The 13,622-nt window shown below is 40.4% G+C and overlaps 1 protein-coding gene across 2 annotated transcripts in view; it reads left to right on the forward strand.

Annotated features, from left to right (window-relative positions):
• TNPO3 (transportin 3) overlaps nucleotides 1-8,771 on the forward strand; it is a 102,216-nt gene extending 93,445 nt beyond the window's left edge. For both annotated transcript variants that reach the window (XM_003789744.3, XM_023513204.1), the window contains 2 exons: nucleotides 5,969-6,060; nucleotides 7,641-8,771. In XM_003789744.3, the coding sequence (XP_003789792.1) occupies nucleotides 5,969-6,029 (61 nt within the window). In that variant the 3' untranslated portion in view covers nucleotides 6,030-6,060; nucleotides 7,641-8,771. The remainder of the gene's footprint in view (nucleotides 1-5,968; nucleotides 6,061-7,640) is intronic.
• Nucleotides 8,772-13,622: the final 4,851 nt, after the last annotated feature.

Raw genomic sequence — 13,622 nt, forward strand, 5'->3', positions numbered from 1 at the left:
CGCCTCCCAAGTAGCTGGGACCACAGGCGCCCGCCACAACGCCCGGCTATTTTTTGGTTGCAGCCGTCATTGTTGTTTGGCGAGTCCGGGCTGGGGATTCGAACCCGCCACCTTAGGTGTACGTGGCTGGCGCCTTAGCCGGTTGAGCTATAGGTGCCGAGCCCAACCATTTTCTTAATGTTAAAATCCCAAACCATCAAGTACTATTACTTTGTAGCTTACTTAATGACTTAACTTCATGCCCCAGAAGTCACTCACTCACTTTTAGCCATAGATCAAGTGACATGCATGACTGAAAAATAGCATGTGACCCACCTTTGTGACACATTTTGCCAGAAATGGGAATTTCCCCTCCCTTGAATAGGCATATATGACTGGGACCTTGCAAAATTATCTGCTTTCTTTTTATACAAACGTTTCTAGTAGAAATAGTATTCTACCTGCAAGCTGTCTTGGGGGCAGAAGAATAACAGTTGCCTCTCTCTGCTCCTGTTTTATCCTATCATTATACGATCAGGATCATATGAGCTCTAATTTCCTTAGGGCAAATAAGACTAGGTTTAGCCCAGGCACAGTGACTCACACTTGTAATCCTAGTGCTTTGGGAGGCTGAGGTGGGAGGATCACTTGAGGTCAGTAAAGACCAGCTTGAGCAAGAGCAACAAAAAATAGAAAAATTAGCTGGATATGATGGCATATGCCTATAGTCATAGCTGCTTGGGAGGCTGAGACAGGAGGATTGCTTGGGCCCAGGAGTTTGATGCTGCAATGAGCTATGATGATGCCACTGTGCTCTCACTCAGGTGCCAGAGTGAGAGTCTGATTTAAAAAAAAAAAAACCAAAGAACTAGGTTTAAAGTATGTTGGTTTGAATCTTGCTACCCTTGTTACTTTAAGCTTCAGTTTATTCATTTTTTAAATGGGGTTAGTATTACCAGTCTTGTAAGGTTATTATAACAGACCAAAGGTAAATCTAAAGTAGATATTGCACATAGTAGGTAATCGGTGAATGCTAACTGCTTTCTTCTTGGAAAAGAAACTGCTAGAATGCCATTCTGTATTTATAAAACTAGCTGGGGCACATCTGCTGCCGACTCTAAGGCAACCACCCACACATTCTGGAATAAGTCTCCACCAAGCCTGCATTCTCTGGACAGAACTAATATATGACAGGTAGTATATGTGTTCCAGACAGAACTACTATATAGCAGGTAGTATGATAGAGTAAGTCTGAAATTTAAGGAAAATCTTGAGGCAAGGAAAAGGGATGTATGTGATGCATAAACAAAAATATTTGTGATCTTTGCCCTGTGATATGGAAAAATAAGGCACATTACCAACCTGATCTGCTTGATGTTTCATTGCTAAACAAGTTTTGCTGCTTCACCTAGAAGCAGGCTGTGAAATAATGGTGGGAAATGAACAGAAGTAAGAGATGATGTTAGAGAAAAGGTTTGAGATTGCTCACCTCCTCTTAGTACTTCTCTTTCTCTGGTACACCTATTGCCCTTGAATCGTCTGTCCCATGCATGACTCAGTCTCCCTTATGGTTTTAAGGTCCTGTAACTCCTGTCTGAACATGCTGTTTTGTTTCTCATTCCAGCAAGGAGGGTGAACTGGTTCAGTTTCATTTCAGCAAGTCCAAGCCTGCTTTTAAATGGTACTGGTAATTAGTTGCCTGGCTTTTTCAGTTGGTCAGCTTGAAGAAAGCTGGGACTTTTCATTCTAAAATACCACTCTTGCTTTCCAAACACCAAATGAGCCTGTCATTAACTAAGATAAATTAGGACTACCAGAAACTGCCATTGTTTCTCATTTCTCTGTCTGGGTATTTAATCTTTCTTATTTTTATTTTCTTTTCTTGATGTTTATTCTCTGACTATTTGTCATTTGCATGAGGACCTTCAGAGTTAAAAGATACTGGACATGGGAAGCACTGACAATGGAATTTGAGGCCAGTGTGGGGCTGTCTCCCTGATCAAGTTATCAGTTAAGAGTTTGATTATACTCTGTGACCTACCAGGACATCATCAGATCAGAAGGGTGGCATTTCTCAGCACACTCCTAGGATAATGGTTCTCAAGAAATACTGACCACTGGCTTGGCACCCGTTGCACAGTGGGTACGGTGCTGGCCACATACACTGAGGCTGGCAGGCAGGTTCAAACCCAGGCTGGGCCAGTTAGACAACAACGACAATTGCAACAACAACAAAAAAAATAGCTGGGTATTGTGGCAGGCACCTGTAGTCCCAGTTACTTGGGAGGCTGAGGCAAGAGAATTGCTTTAGCCCAAGAGTTTGTGGTTGCTGTGAGCTATGACGCAACGGTACTCTACTGAGGGTGACCATAGTGAGACTATCTACAAAAAGAAAAGAAAAGAAATAGTGACCATAATATTCAGAATTAAGGTAGAAGGGTTGAATTGTGGGACTAGAAACCCAAAAATAGAAATTAGAAAAATAATGGCAGTTGAATAAAGAAATGAATGAAATAGGAAATACTAAATGTCAGAAGGACTGAGGCAGAAAATACAATAATGGATCACTTTATGACAGAGATATGTTTGGAGAAATGCAACCTTAGGTGGTTTTGTTGTGTGAACTTCATAGAATGTATTTATGCAAACCTAGATAGCCTGCTGCAGGCCTAGCTATATGGTATTACCTATTGCTCTTGGACTACAAACCTGTATAGCAGGTTACTGTACTAAATACTGTAGGCAGTTATAACACAATGGTAAGTATGTATCTAAACATAGAAAATGTACAGTAAAACTGGTATAAAAAATGTAAAATATGGTATACCTGTAAAAGACACACGAAATGGATCTTGTAGGACTGGAAGTTGCTATGGATGAGTCCACGAGTGAGTGGTGAGTGAGTCCTAGGACATTATTGTATACCACTGTGCACTTTATAAACACTGTACACTTAGGCTGTGCTAAATATATTAAAGTTTTTTTTTAACTTAAGGATTCTTCTACATTAACATCTAGCATAAAACACAAATTGTACAGTTTATAAAAAAATTTGGCCTTTATATCCTTGTTCTGTAAGCTTTTCTCTATTCTTAAATTCCCTCTTTTTTTTTTTAAAGTTTTTAAACTTATTAAAAGATACAAACACACATTAGCATAACCTTTAAGCCTACTCAGGGTCAGGATCATCAATATCACTGTTCCACCTCCACATTTTGTCCCACTGGAAGGTCTTTAGGGGCATTAACATGCACGGAGCTGTCATTTCTTGTGATAACAAGGACTTCTTCTGGAATACCTCCTGAAGGATCTGAGGATGTTTTACTGTTATTTTTTTGTGTGAGTAAAAGGATACACGCTAAAATAATGATGAAAAGTGTAGAATAATAAACATGTAAACCCCTGAGTAACATGGTCATTTATTATTATGCAGCTGATAGCATGGTAGGTTTGTTTACACCATTATCACCACAGACACAGGAATAATAATCACACTGTAGTACTACAGTGGTTACAGGGTCACTAAGCCACAGAAATTTTTCAGCTCCATTATAATCTTATAGACCACTGGCATATATGCAGTCCATTGTTGGCCAAATGAAATGAAGCACATGACTTCTAGCATCAGGAGCTTTTTTATCAATTTCTTACTCACCAGGGACACTTCAGCTAAACATTTAGCTGAAGCTTCTGACACCAGAGCAGTTGCTGATAGGGTTGGAAGCAGAAGCTGAGCTGATTCTTGGTACTGTGGCCCATTCCTCATTTCATCTTGTTTTGCTACAGTTCTTCTCTGCTTGCCTTTTGGTTTCAGTAAGTTTTCTTCTGTGCTAGAAAAGAGGATAAGGATGGAATTATCATTTCTTTTCAAAATGAAACCAGGGTATCTAGTTGAGGAAAGGTAAAACATTTATGACTTGGACAACATTAAGATAACATGAGAATCTTCGAGTTTCTAGCACTTTCTTAAGGTAACGCTAATAAAACCAGAAGACTTTCCTCATTTTCATTACGTTTTTTAGGATGGAGCGAGACTAGAAGAAAGTTTCTGAAATGTTCTGTTTAATAAAGTCATGGGGTCTGTAAATCAGAGTTCTTAATGACATTTTAGACCTTAATAGTTGGGGGGGAATTTGGGATGTAAGCACCTTAAGGGGCTAGCTCAGGTCTGTTTTTGTTGGATCATTCATAGTATTTCCTTCCCCTAGTGTTTAACCATTACCAGATGAAAAGCAAGGCTCGGGGCTCGTAGCTCAGTGAGTAGGGCACCAGCCACATAAACCGAAGCTGGCAGGTTTGAGCCCGGCCCAGGCCTGCTAAACAACAATAACTGCAACCAAAAAATAGCCAGGTTGTTGTGGCAGGTGCCTATAGTCCCAGCTACTTGGGAGGCTGAGGCAAGAGAATTGCTTAAGTCCAAGAGTTGGAGATTGCTGTGAGCTGTGACACCATGGCACTCTTATCGAGGGTGACATAGTAAGACTGTCTCAAAAAAAAAAGAAAAAAGGTGAAAAGCATGTTTTATTTATTTATTTTTTTTTTGAGACAGAGCCTCAAGCTATCCCCCTGGGGAGAGTGCTGTGGCCTCACAGCTCACAGCAACCTCCAACTCCTGGGCTCAAGCGAGTCTCCTGCCTCAGCCTTCCAAGTAGCTGGGACCACAGGCGCCCACCACAACGCCTGGCCATTTTTTTGGTTGCAGCCGTCATTGTTGTTTGGCGGGCCCAGGCTGGATTCGAACCCACCACCTTAGGTGTATGTGGCTGGCGCCTTAGCCACTTGAGCCACAGGCGCCAAGCCAGCATGTTTTATTTAATATTGATCCTAGGCCAGATGCACTGGTCCCCGAGTTTTCTGACCCATGGAGAAGGCTACATAAGGATAAGCATATTAAATGCTTCCTTTTCCACTGCTTTAGCTTAGTCTCATGCTTATTTAGCAAAACTATTATGAAGACAGATACAAAGGAATGAAGCTGGCATCATCTGGTTTCTTGGTGACAGTTTTAGACAAAGAGGGGACCTTTTGAAAAAACAGGGTCAGATGAATGTTGGGTTATTCATACCACCTGGGGCATTGTGCAGTGTTTGAGGATGAGGTCCTACTTCCTCCTCCTCCCTTCCTACATGCCTTAACCCTTTCCTCTCTCCTCAGGCAGAAGGAAACCCTGAGTAGCCTGTTCAACTAGAAAATCAGTGATAGAGACTTAGTTGCTGGACTGGGCCTTGTAAACAAAACTTGCCTTTGGAAGAGAATGAGGAAACCAGGTTACCTAAGTTAGCTCAGCTTGCAAAGTTAAAAATTATTAGAGCCTTAGGTTGCTTTTTTCTTTAAGGATTCTGGCTTCTTTGTATTTATGTCAGGAGCTTCTACTGAGCATTAGTGGCCCACATTTATTGAATATTGTTCTTGTATGCTGCTCTGTTATCATAGACACTTTCCATATATGGACAAGTCTAATCACAACAACATTATGAAGTAGATATGTGAGTCATTACAAAAGTTTTGAGATATAAAAAAATCAAGAAATGTAAAATCTGTGCAGATAGCAACAAATGAAGCCCCCCAGCAACACTGATAAGCCGAGCAAGTTGAAATTTGAATGAGTGAATCAGAAAGGATGCTATTGACTGTGTTTCTTGGCAGTGAAATACTGGATCATAATACAATGTCTGAAAACAAAAATAAATGAGAAAACTGAGGCAAAGACTGATAACTTGCCCAAGGACATAGTGGAGCCAAGATTCAAACCCAGGCAGTTTGTCTCCTGAGTCTACTCTTGTAGGGCCACTACGTTTATAATTGTTCTCAGATATAATAGTTAATTTTTACCCTGAGTTATAGAAAGATCTGAAGCAGGGTCAAAAGACAGTGGAGAGAGCTTCTAGCACAGTTGGGACAATTCTTGCCCTGTTACTTTTTTTTTTTTTTTTTTGGCATATTATATCTTTCTCCTCAGTCAAGGACCAATCTGCCTTTTCTTTTCTAGTGCTGAGGAATGTAAACAAGTTTGCTGGGCCTTGCGAGACTTCACCAGATTGTTTCGATAGCTCACACTCCTGCACTGTGCCTGTCACCCAGGTGAGTAGTATTTATCTCCTTGCTTTTTGTTAAGCTGTCATAGTGCTTGGGGAAGGGAATATTATGGTGCCCCTTAGGGGACTAGTCCTGTAGCTAGAGTCATGGAAGGACTGAAGGTGTAACTGTGCTCAGTAGTTATGTTATACAGGGCCCTGTTTGGGGCAGGGGGTGCAGTGTAGCCAGAATACTTATTGGCTTTGGGATGTCATTTTCGCTTCCATAAGAAAGTAACTATTGCAGAATACATCAAAAAAGTTCCTTCCCTAGAACTATACTTCCTTCCCTTAAAGTACACTTTGGTAAGTGTACATGGTAACAAACATTTTTAACTTGGTTATTTTGTGAAAACAGTGCTGACCTAAAGTTGACTGTGGCACATGGCAGCAGTGTCCTAAAACTGAACTTCCAGATATAATGAGCAGAGAGCTTATATTATGTGATTTGAATGCTGAAATGCCACATTTTGACCAGGGCAGGAAGTATAGGTTTAAAAATCCCTTATCTAAAATGCTTGGAACCAGAAGTGTTCTGGATTTCAGATTTTGGAATATTTGCAGAATACATATGAGCTGAGCATCCTTAGTCTGAAAATTTGAAATCCTCCAATAAGCATTTCCTTTGAGTGTTATGTTGGCCTTCAAAAAATTTCTGATTTTGGATATGCAGATTAGGGGAGCTCAACCAGCATAGGAAAAGAGTAGCATCTTTGGCCGGCTCCTGATCACCAGCTTTCTCCACGGCCTTCCTGTCTCCCGATTCTGAAGCAAAGCTGAGGAAAGAAAGGACTGGATAGTGGAATTTGGGGTGCCAGTTTCTTGACTGAGAGAAGAAAGGCAGCTAAATTATTTCTAGAGATTGGGGTTGTTAGCTTTATGCATAGTGTCTGTGATAGCTAATATTGACGCACCTCATTACGGGCTGGTAGAGATGTTTGTTCATAGCTAACGTTTACTGTGTCAGATGTGTATGTTAACTAAATTACCCTCATATACAGTTAATCTGGGTCAGTTACTCTTATCCCATTTTTCAAATGAGGAAATAAGAGGTTCAAAGATGTCTAACATTTGTGTGAAGTCACAGCCAGTAATTGGAGCCACAATTCAAGTGTAGATGTACTGGCACCAGAATCCTCACTTGAACCACTCTACTTGGTACCTTTATTATGTAGTACTCTCTGGATCCAGTATGTATCAGTGATGTCAGTGGTTTTGAAACTTCTGTTAGGAGGCAAGGCCTTCTTATGAATTAAAATCTTACAAGAAGCTCCAATGTTTAACACACTAAAGAGGACCTTTTCTAGTTGGTTTGGAAGGAGAGGCTTGGACCTGCTGGCTTACTACCTCCACAGTACACTCAGTGTTGGAAACCCACCGCAGATGGAATCTCATTAAAGTAGTAGCTCCCTTTCTACAAGTAAAAAAAAAAAAAATCCAACTTTTTTTTTTTTAAACTGAATTCTGACGGCAGAGTCCAGAATAAAGTGCCCAAGGAAGTATAGAAACATTTCCCTTGACTGATTTTATAAAATGCTCGCTATCTTCTGGAGCACAGTTATTGACTATCTTATCTCTTTTTGTCAGGAATGTCTTTTTTAATTAGAAGACAGGAAGGAAACAAAAAACCAGACTGTGTCCCACAATCAGAAACCTCCGTTGTGGCAGAGGGGCCTTCACCGCCAGCAGGGTGTCCCTCCAGACAGGGAGAGACTCCAGCCTTCCGAGGCCATCCTGAGGAGTTCCTGTTTTAGGGTGTGAGGGAAAATCAGCGTGGTTTTTAAAAGATGGCTGTGGCCTGTCCGGCGTAGTGGGAGGGAAGCTGGTTTCCTGGTGAACTTGTTTCTAAAAGGAAAAATAATTTTAAGAAAATAAAAAAGAAAAAAAAACTAAACTGAAAGCAGAACTGAAACATTCATGTGATAGCAAATAACACATGCACACACAGTACTGCGCATGTGTGCGCACAAAAAAAGAAGTACAAACTTTCTGTGAAACAGTAAAATGTTTACTTAGGGAAAATGTGGAAATTCAAATGAATTAAATAGCTACAATTGGAAGAAAAGGTTCAAGATCATCTTCTAAGGGTTTGTTGTTTTGTCCTCTCTTTCCTCCCCCTTCTTTCCCTCTCCCCATTCTTTTTAATACAGCTGAGTAGAAATTTCTTCCACCCCCTCCAGCTGTTTCTTCCTTTATTTAGAGTTACCCAGAGGAGGGGTAGGCAAGAAGCCTTTTCTGCTTTCTATCATGGTCAAGTTGGTGATACTCAGAACCCAGGAGGGTCGGTCAAATCTGTGTTTATCTGCCCCTGACCTTGTTCAGTCTCTAAATCTACTTCCATTGGATTGTTGTCAGCCTTGGAGAGAAGAGCCAAAATGGGATGGGTGGGGTAGGATATAAATGTATAATTTGTTTCAGATTTTCTAAGGTTTTTTCCTCCCCTTAGTGAATTATTCACCCATAGACATGGGGGGTACGGAGAAAATAATGTTTACAGGGCTAACTGTATTTTACTAAAAAGTATGGAAATTATTTGACTTCATGAGGGGTGAGGCTAAAGAGGGAAGCCCAAAACAGAGCTTAATGTTTTGAAGGATGTAGCCCTGCACAGCCATTAGATATGAGGGCACTGTTCTGTCTGGTGTTGTAGCCATCTCAAGAACAAATCAACAGCAACAACAACAAAAAAGAAAAAACAATAAATTTTTAAAAATTTAATCAGTGTTTCTTTTTTCTTTCATTTACTGCCTCATAGCTCTGAAATGGTACAGCTAGACTAGCTAAGTAAACACCCTTAATTATTACCTAATAGACTTCTGATACAGAGCTTAAAAGGCTTGCTCTAATGCCACAGATCCTTCATACTTCAGGGAACTGGCTCATTCATCTCTTATTCTTCCAATTCACCCTAAAACTCATGTTGTGTGTTACCCTTTCATGTAGCTTTAGTGGGAAAGATAGTGGGTCATTCCTTCATGTTAAACCAGAGGTGTGGTATGATTTTTTTCCCACCATGGCCACCCAAGTAGACAGACTGTTCCCTAATCTACAGTTATTTGTCTTTTTTTTTTAAACTTTCAGCCTGACTGACAAAGCAAGACCTTGTCTCTACAAAAAATAGAAAAATTAGCCTGGTAATTAGCATGATAGCATGCACCTGTGTCCCAGCTACCCTGGCTGAAGCAGGAAGTTCACTTCAGCCCAGGAGTTGAAAGCTGCAGTGAGCTATTATGGTACCACTGCATGCTAGCTGGGGTGACAGAGCAAGACCCTGTCCCCCAAAATAAATAAATGCTTTATTGAAGTGTAATTGCCATATAATAAACTACACATATGTAAGGTATACAGTTTGATAAACTTTGAGTTTGCTACACTACAAAACCATTACCACAGTCAAGACAGTGAACCAATTTTTTTTTTTTAAAGAGACAGTCTCACTTTATTGCCCTCAGTAGAGTACTGTGGCGTCATAGCTCATGGCAACCTACAGCTCCTGGGCTTAGGCAATTCTTTTGCCTCAGCCTTTTGAGTAGCTGGAACCACAATGCCCAGCTATTTTTTTGTTGCGGTTTGACTGGGGCCAGGTTTGAACCTGCCACCCTCAGTTTATGGGGCCGGCGCCCATGAACCAACTCTTTACTACCGAAAGTTTTCTCCAGCCCCTGTGTAGTCCCTCCCCTATCCCCATGTAACCACTGGCCTGCTTTCAGTCACTGCAGATAAGTTTGCATTTTCTTAAGTTTTATGTAAACAGGGTTATACAGAATATCATGGTAATTGGGCTTTGAGCTTATAACCTTAACTGCAGAGCTGTGTCCTAATGTAATACATCTGGCAGTGTTGAAAACAGGTCTCTGCCTTTTCTTTGCCATGACACGTTAACATTTTCACTACTGAGCTTGAATCTTCATGCTATCAAACAATATTTGGAATCAGTGAGAAATAAGCCTTCCAGTGGAACATCAGTAGGACTCAGTTTTACTCTCTAGAGAGTCATTATTAGAAGAATAAAAAAGAACTTGAAAGAGTGTTTAGAATGAGATTATCAGATTCCAGGGGTCAGCACATTACCCTTCCTTCTCGCACATGTTCTGGTTAAACAGTTAAAACCTTTCGTCACTGTGTCCAGCCATAGGTTCTTGGAATAACCAGTTAATTTTGCTCTATTTAAGGAATTAGGATTTTTTAAATAGGAAATTGTGTCTGGGACTAAAGAAAACACGTAGAAGGCTTAATAAGACTCTCCCCAGCCACCGAAAAGAAGCCTGTGGAGTGTATTATACTAGTTAATGTCAAGAACAGTTTTCAGCAATAGCTTTGAAAACTGCATCCTGTGTCATTAATGGGGGAAGAGCCTCACTGCTTACTATAAACCCTGTGGCTCATTTGAAATGGTTACTTTGGTCTTATGTTGGCTTTTAGCACAGCAAGGATACCCACCCAAATTTTAATTGAAAAAGGAACTGTTTGGGATCAAGTCCCCTAATGTAGATACTGTGTTTCTGCATGGCACTGTGTAGTAGGAGTATAATGAGTGACTTCATTTCATGTGTACAGGTGAATTAACTGCACCTGAACTCATCTAAGTCGTTTCCCCCATAAAATTGTCTGTTCCCTGATTGGATTAGCTAAAAGCTTTGAGTCACGTGGAGTTCAAATCACCCACTGGGACCAACAAGACTATACTAAAAATAACTTAAGAGCAGGGCACAGTGGCTCACACTTCTAGCACTCTGGGAGGCCAAGGCGGGTGGATTGCTTGAGCTCAGGAGTTTGAGACCAGCCTTAGCAAGACAGAGACCCTGTCTTTAAAACTAGTCACGTGGTGTGGTGTAGTCCCAGTTACTCAGGAGGCTGATGCAAGAGGATCACTTGAGCCCAAGGGTTTGAGGTTGCTGTGAGCTATGACACCATGGTACTCTGCCTGGGGTGACAAAGACTGTCTCAAAAAAAAACAAATAAATTGCAATTTGTATGTGTCCGTTTGACAGAATTATCAAGATCATATTTAACAGAATGTATTATTAAATCTAAAATGTCCAATTTCAAATCAGAAGTTTATCTCAAGCAGTACAATTAATGTATGTGCCTAAACTGTCAACAGTTTGCCATCTTAATAGGAACTTGTGTATGCCAGCAGTGAAGAAGCGTGGAGAATGAGGGCAATGAAATTGTAAAAGGTGTTTTCCATAGCTTGTTGAGAAGTGAGTATTTTTCTTTGCAAGAAATGGTACACAGCCTGAAAGAAGCAGTATGAGTTGATGCAAGGTCTGGTGAAAATGATGGATGACAGAGTGTGTCCAGGTCCAGCTTCTGTAGTTTGAGCAGCATTGTTTGTGCAACAGCGTTGTCTGGCAAGAGGATTAGCCTGTTTTTTATTGACCAGTCTTGGTAACTTAATCACAAGCATCCTCATCATTTCATTCACTGTAATCAACTGATGGAAGTTTCGTGAAGCTGTAGTGGATAATACCAGCGCTGGACCAGTAAACAGACACCATTAGATTTTTTTGACCAATGAATGGTTTTAAGCTGTATTTCGGCCCTTCATCTTTATCCAATGGTTGTGCTGAATGCTTACAATTGTTAAGAAGTATCCATTTTTCATACACATGGAGCAATAGGGTGTGAAATGGTTTGCCTTTATGTAGTGGCAGCAAAGAAAAGCAAGGTTTCAGACAATTTCTCTTCTGATGATCATTTACTTTATGTCGAACCCATCTATCCAGATTTTTTAACTTACTGATTTGTTTCAGATGGTCCAAAATTGTTAGAATAGTAATGTCAAACCTTCCATAATTCATATACAGGTTGAGAGGGATTTGTTTCCACTACAGCTTTTAGCTCATTATCCACTTTGGTCTCAGGTTGCCCACGTCGCTCATTTTCAAGATTAATCACCAAAAGGGTATTCCTCAAACTATCAACGTACTGAGTTCATTAGCCACATCCTTCCCTAACAACTGTGTTGATAGTATTAGCTATCTGCGCAACACTGGTTCCATGACAGAAAGAACTCATATTCAAAAACAATAGAAATTTTTGACTTACTTTATGGTTTCACAAAAATTGCTCCAAAATTTTTTAAAAGGTAATCACAAACCAAAATGTGTGTGTGTGAGAATGAAGGTGTACCTTAAAAATAAAAAGAGTCAAAGAGAAATATCAGATATCAGTTGTCAAACTTAGTTCTTAAGGAAATCAAACATTTCATATTTATTTATTTATTTATTTATTTATTTTTTTTTTTGAGACAGAGCCTCAAGCTGTCCCCCTGGGTAGAGTGCCGTGGCATTACAGCTCACAGCAACCTCCAACTCCTGGGCTCAAGCGAGTCTCCTGCCTCCGCCTCCCAAGTAGCTGGGACCACAGGCGCCTGCCACAACGCCCGGCTATTTTTTGGTTGCAGCCATCATTGTTGTTTGGCGGGTCTGGGCTGGGGATTCGAACCCACCACCTTAGGTGTACGTGGCTGGCGCCTTAGCCGGTTGAGCTATAGGCGCCGAGCCAACATTTCATATTTAATAACCTAATAGTACACATAAGATATAAAGGAACTTATGCTTTTGAATAGTGTCAAGACTTCATGAATTTAAATATTCACATTGTGTGGCCCTGGTTTAAGTGAATCATTTTACAAGATTAAAGCCAAAATCTAGAGACCTTAACAATCTGAGATTATGCAACAAGATGTGCCTGGTTTGGGAGAGGGGAGGGAGGATAGATACCAGTAAATGGGAAAGTTGCCTTCCAAGAATGCTCCTTCAGCATCGACAGTGATGAATCACATTCACAGTATGTACCCCTGTTACGTGCTGAGAATGACTCTTCCAGTGTGGTCTTTCATATAAAAACCATAAGAAACACATCAGATAAACCCAAGTTGAGGGACAGTCTAAAAAAATTCTGGACCAGTACTGAAAACCATCAAGATCAATAAAAACAAAGAAAGTTCAGTGTAACTGTTTCAGAGCAGAGAGGCTAAGGAGACAGGATGAATGAATGGAATGTGACATCTTGGAGGGGATCCTGGAACAGAAAAAGGATATTAGACAAATGGAATCCAAATAAAGTTAGAGTTTAATGGAATCCAAATAAAGTATAGAATTTAGTTAATAATTATGTACCCATATGGTCTAACTATCACAAATGTACTATAGTACATGCAAGATGTTAACACTTGTGGAAACGGGTGTGAGGTATACAGGAACTCTATTATCTTGGCAATTTTTCTGTAAATCTAAAACTATTCTAAAATTATTATATTTTTAAAAATCCACACAGATCACTTAACTATATGAAAAGCTACTCAGCCTTGCTCATGATGAGAAATGGTAACTGAGATACTATTTCTCACCTGTCAAGTCAGCAAAAATCCAAACAGTGACCATATACTCTGTTGGCAAGGCTGTGGGACCAGAGACTCTCATACATTTATATGGGTTGTGTGAGTCTATTCAGCGTTGCTATAAATTTTTACCTGAAGCTGGATAATTTGTAAAGAAAAGAGGAGGCTCCGCGCCTATAGCTCAATCGGCTAAGGCGCCAGCCACGTACACCTAAGGTGGC

Source organism: Otolemur garnettii, unplaced genomic scaffold, assembly GCF_000181295.1.
Source record: "Otolemur garnettii isolate 467f Iridium unplaced genomic scaffold, OtoGar3 scaffold00037, whole genome shotgun sequence".
Classification (NCBI taxonomy): Eukaryota; Metazoa; Chordata; class Mammalia; order Primates; family Galagidae; genus Otolemur; species Otolemur garnettii.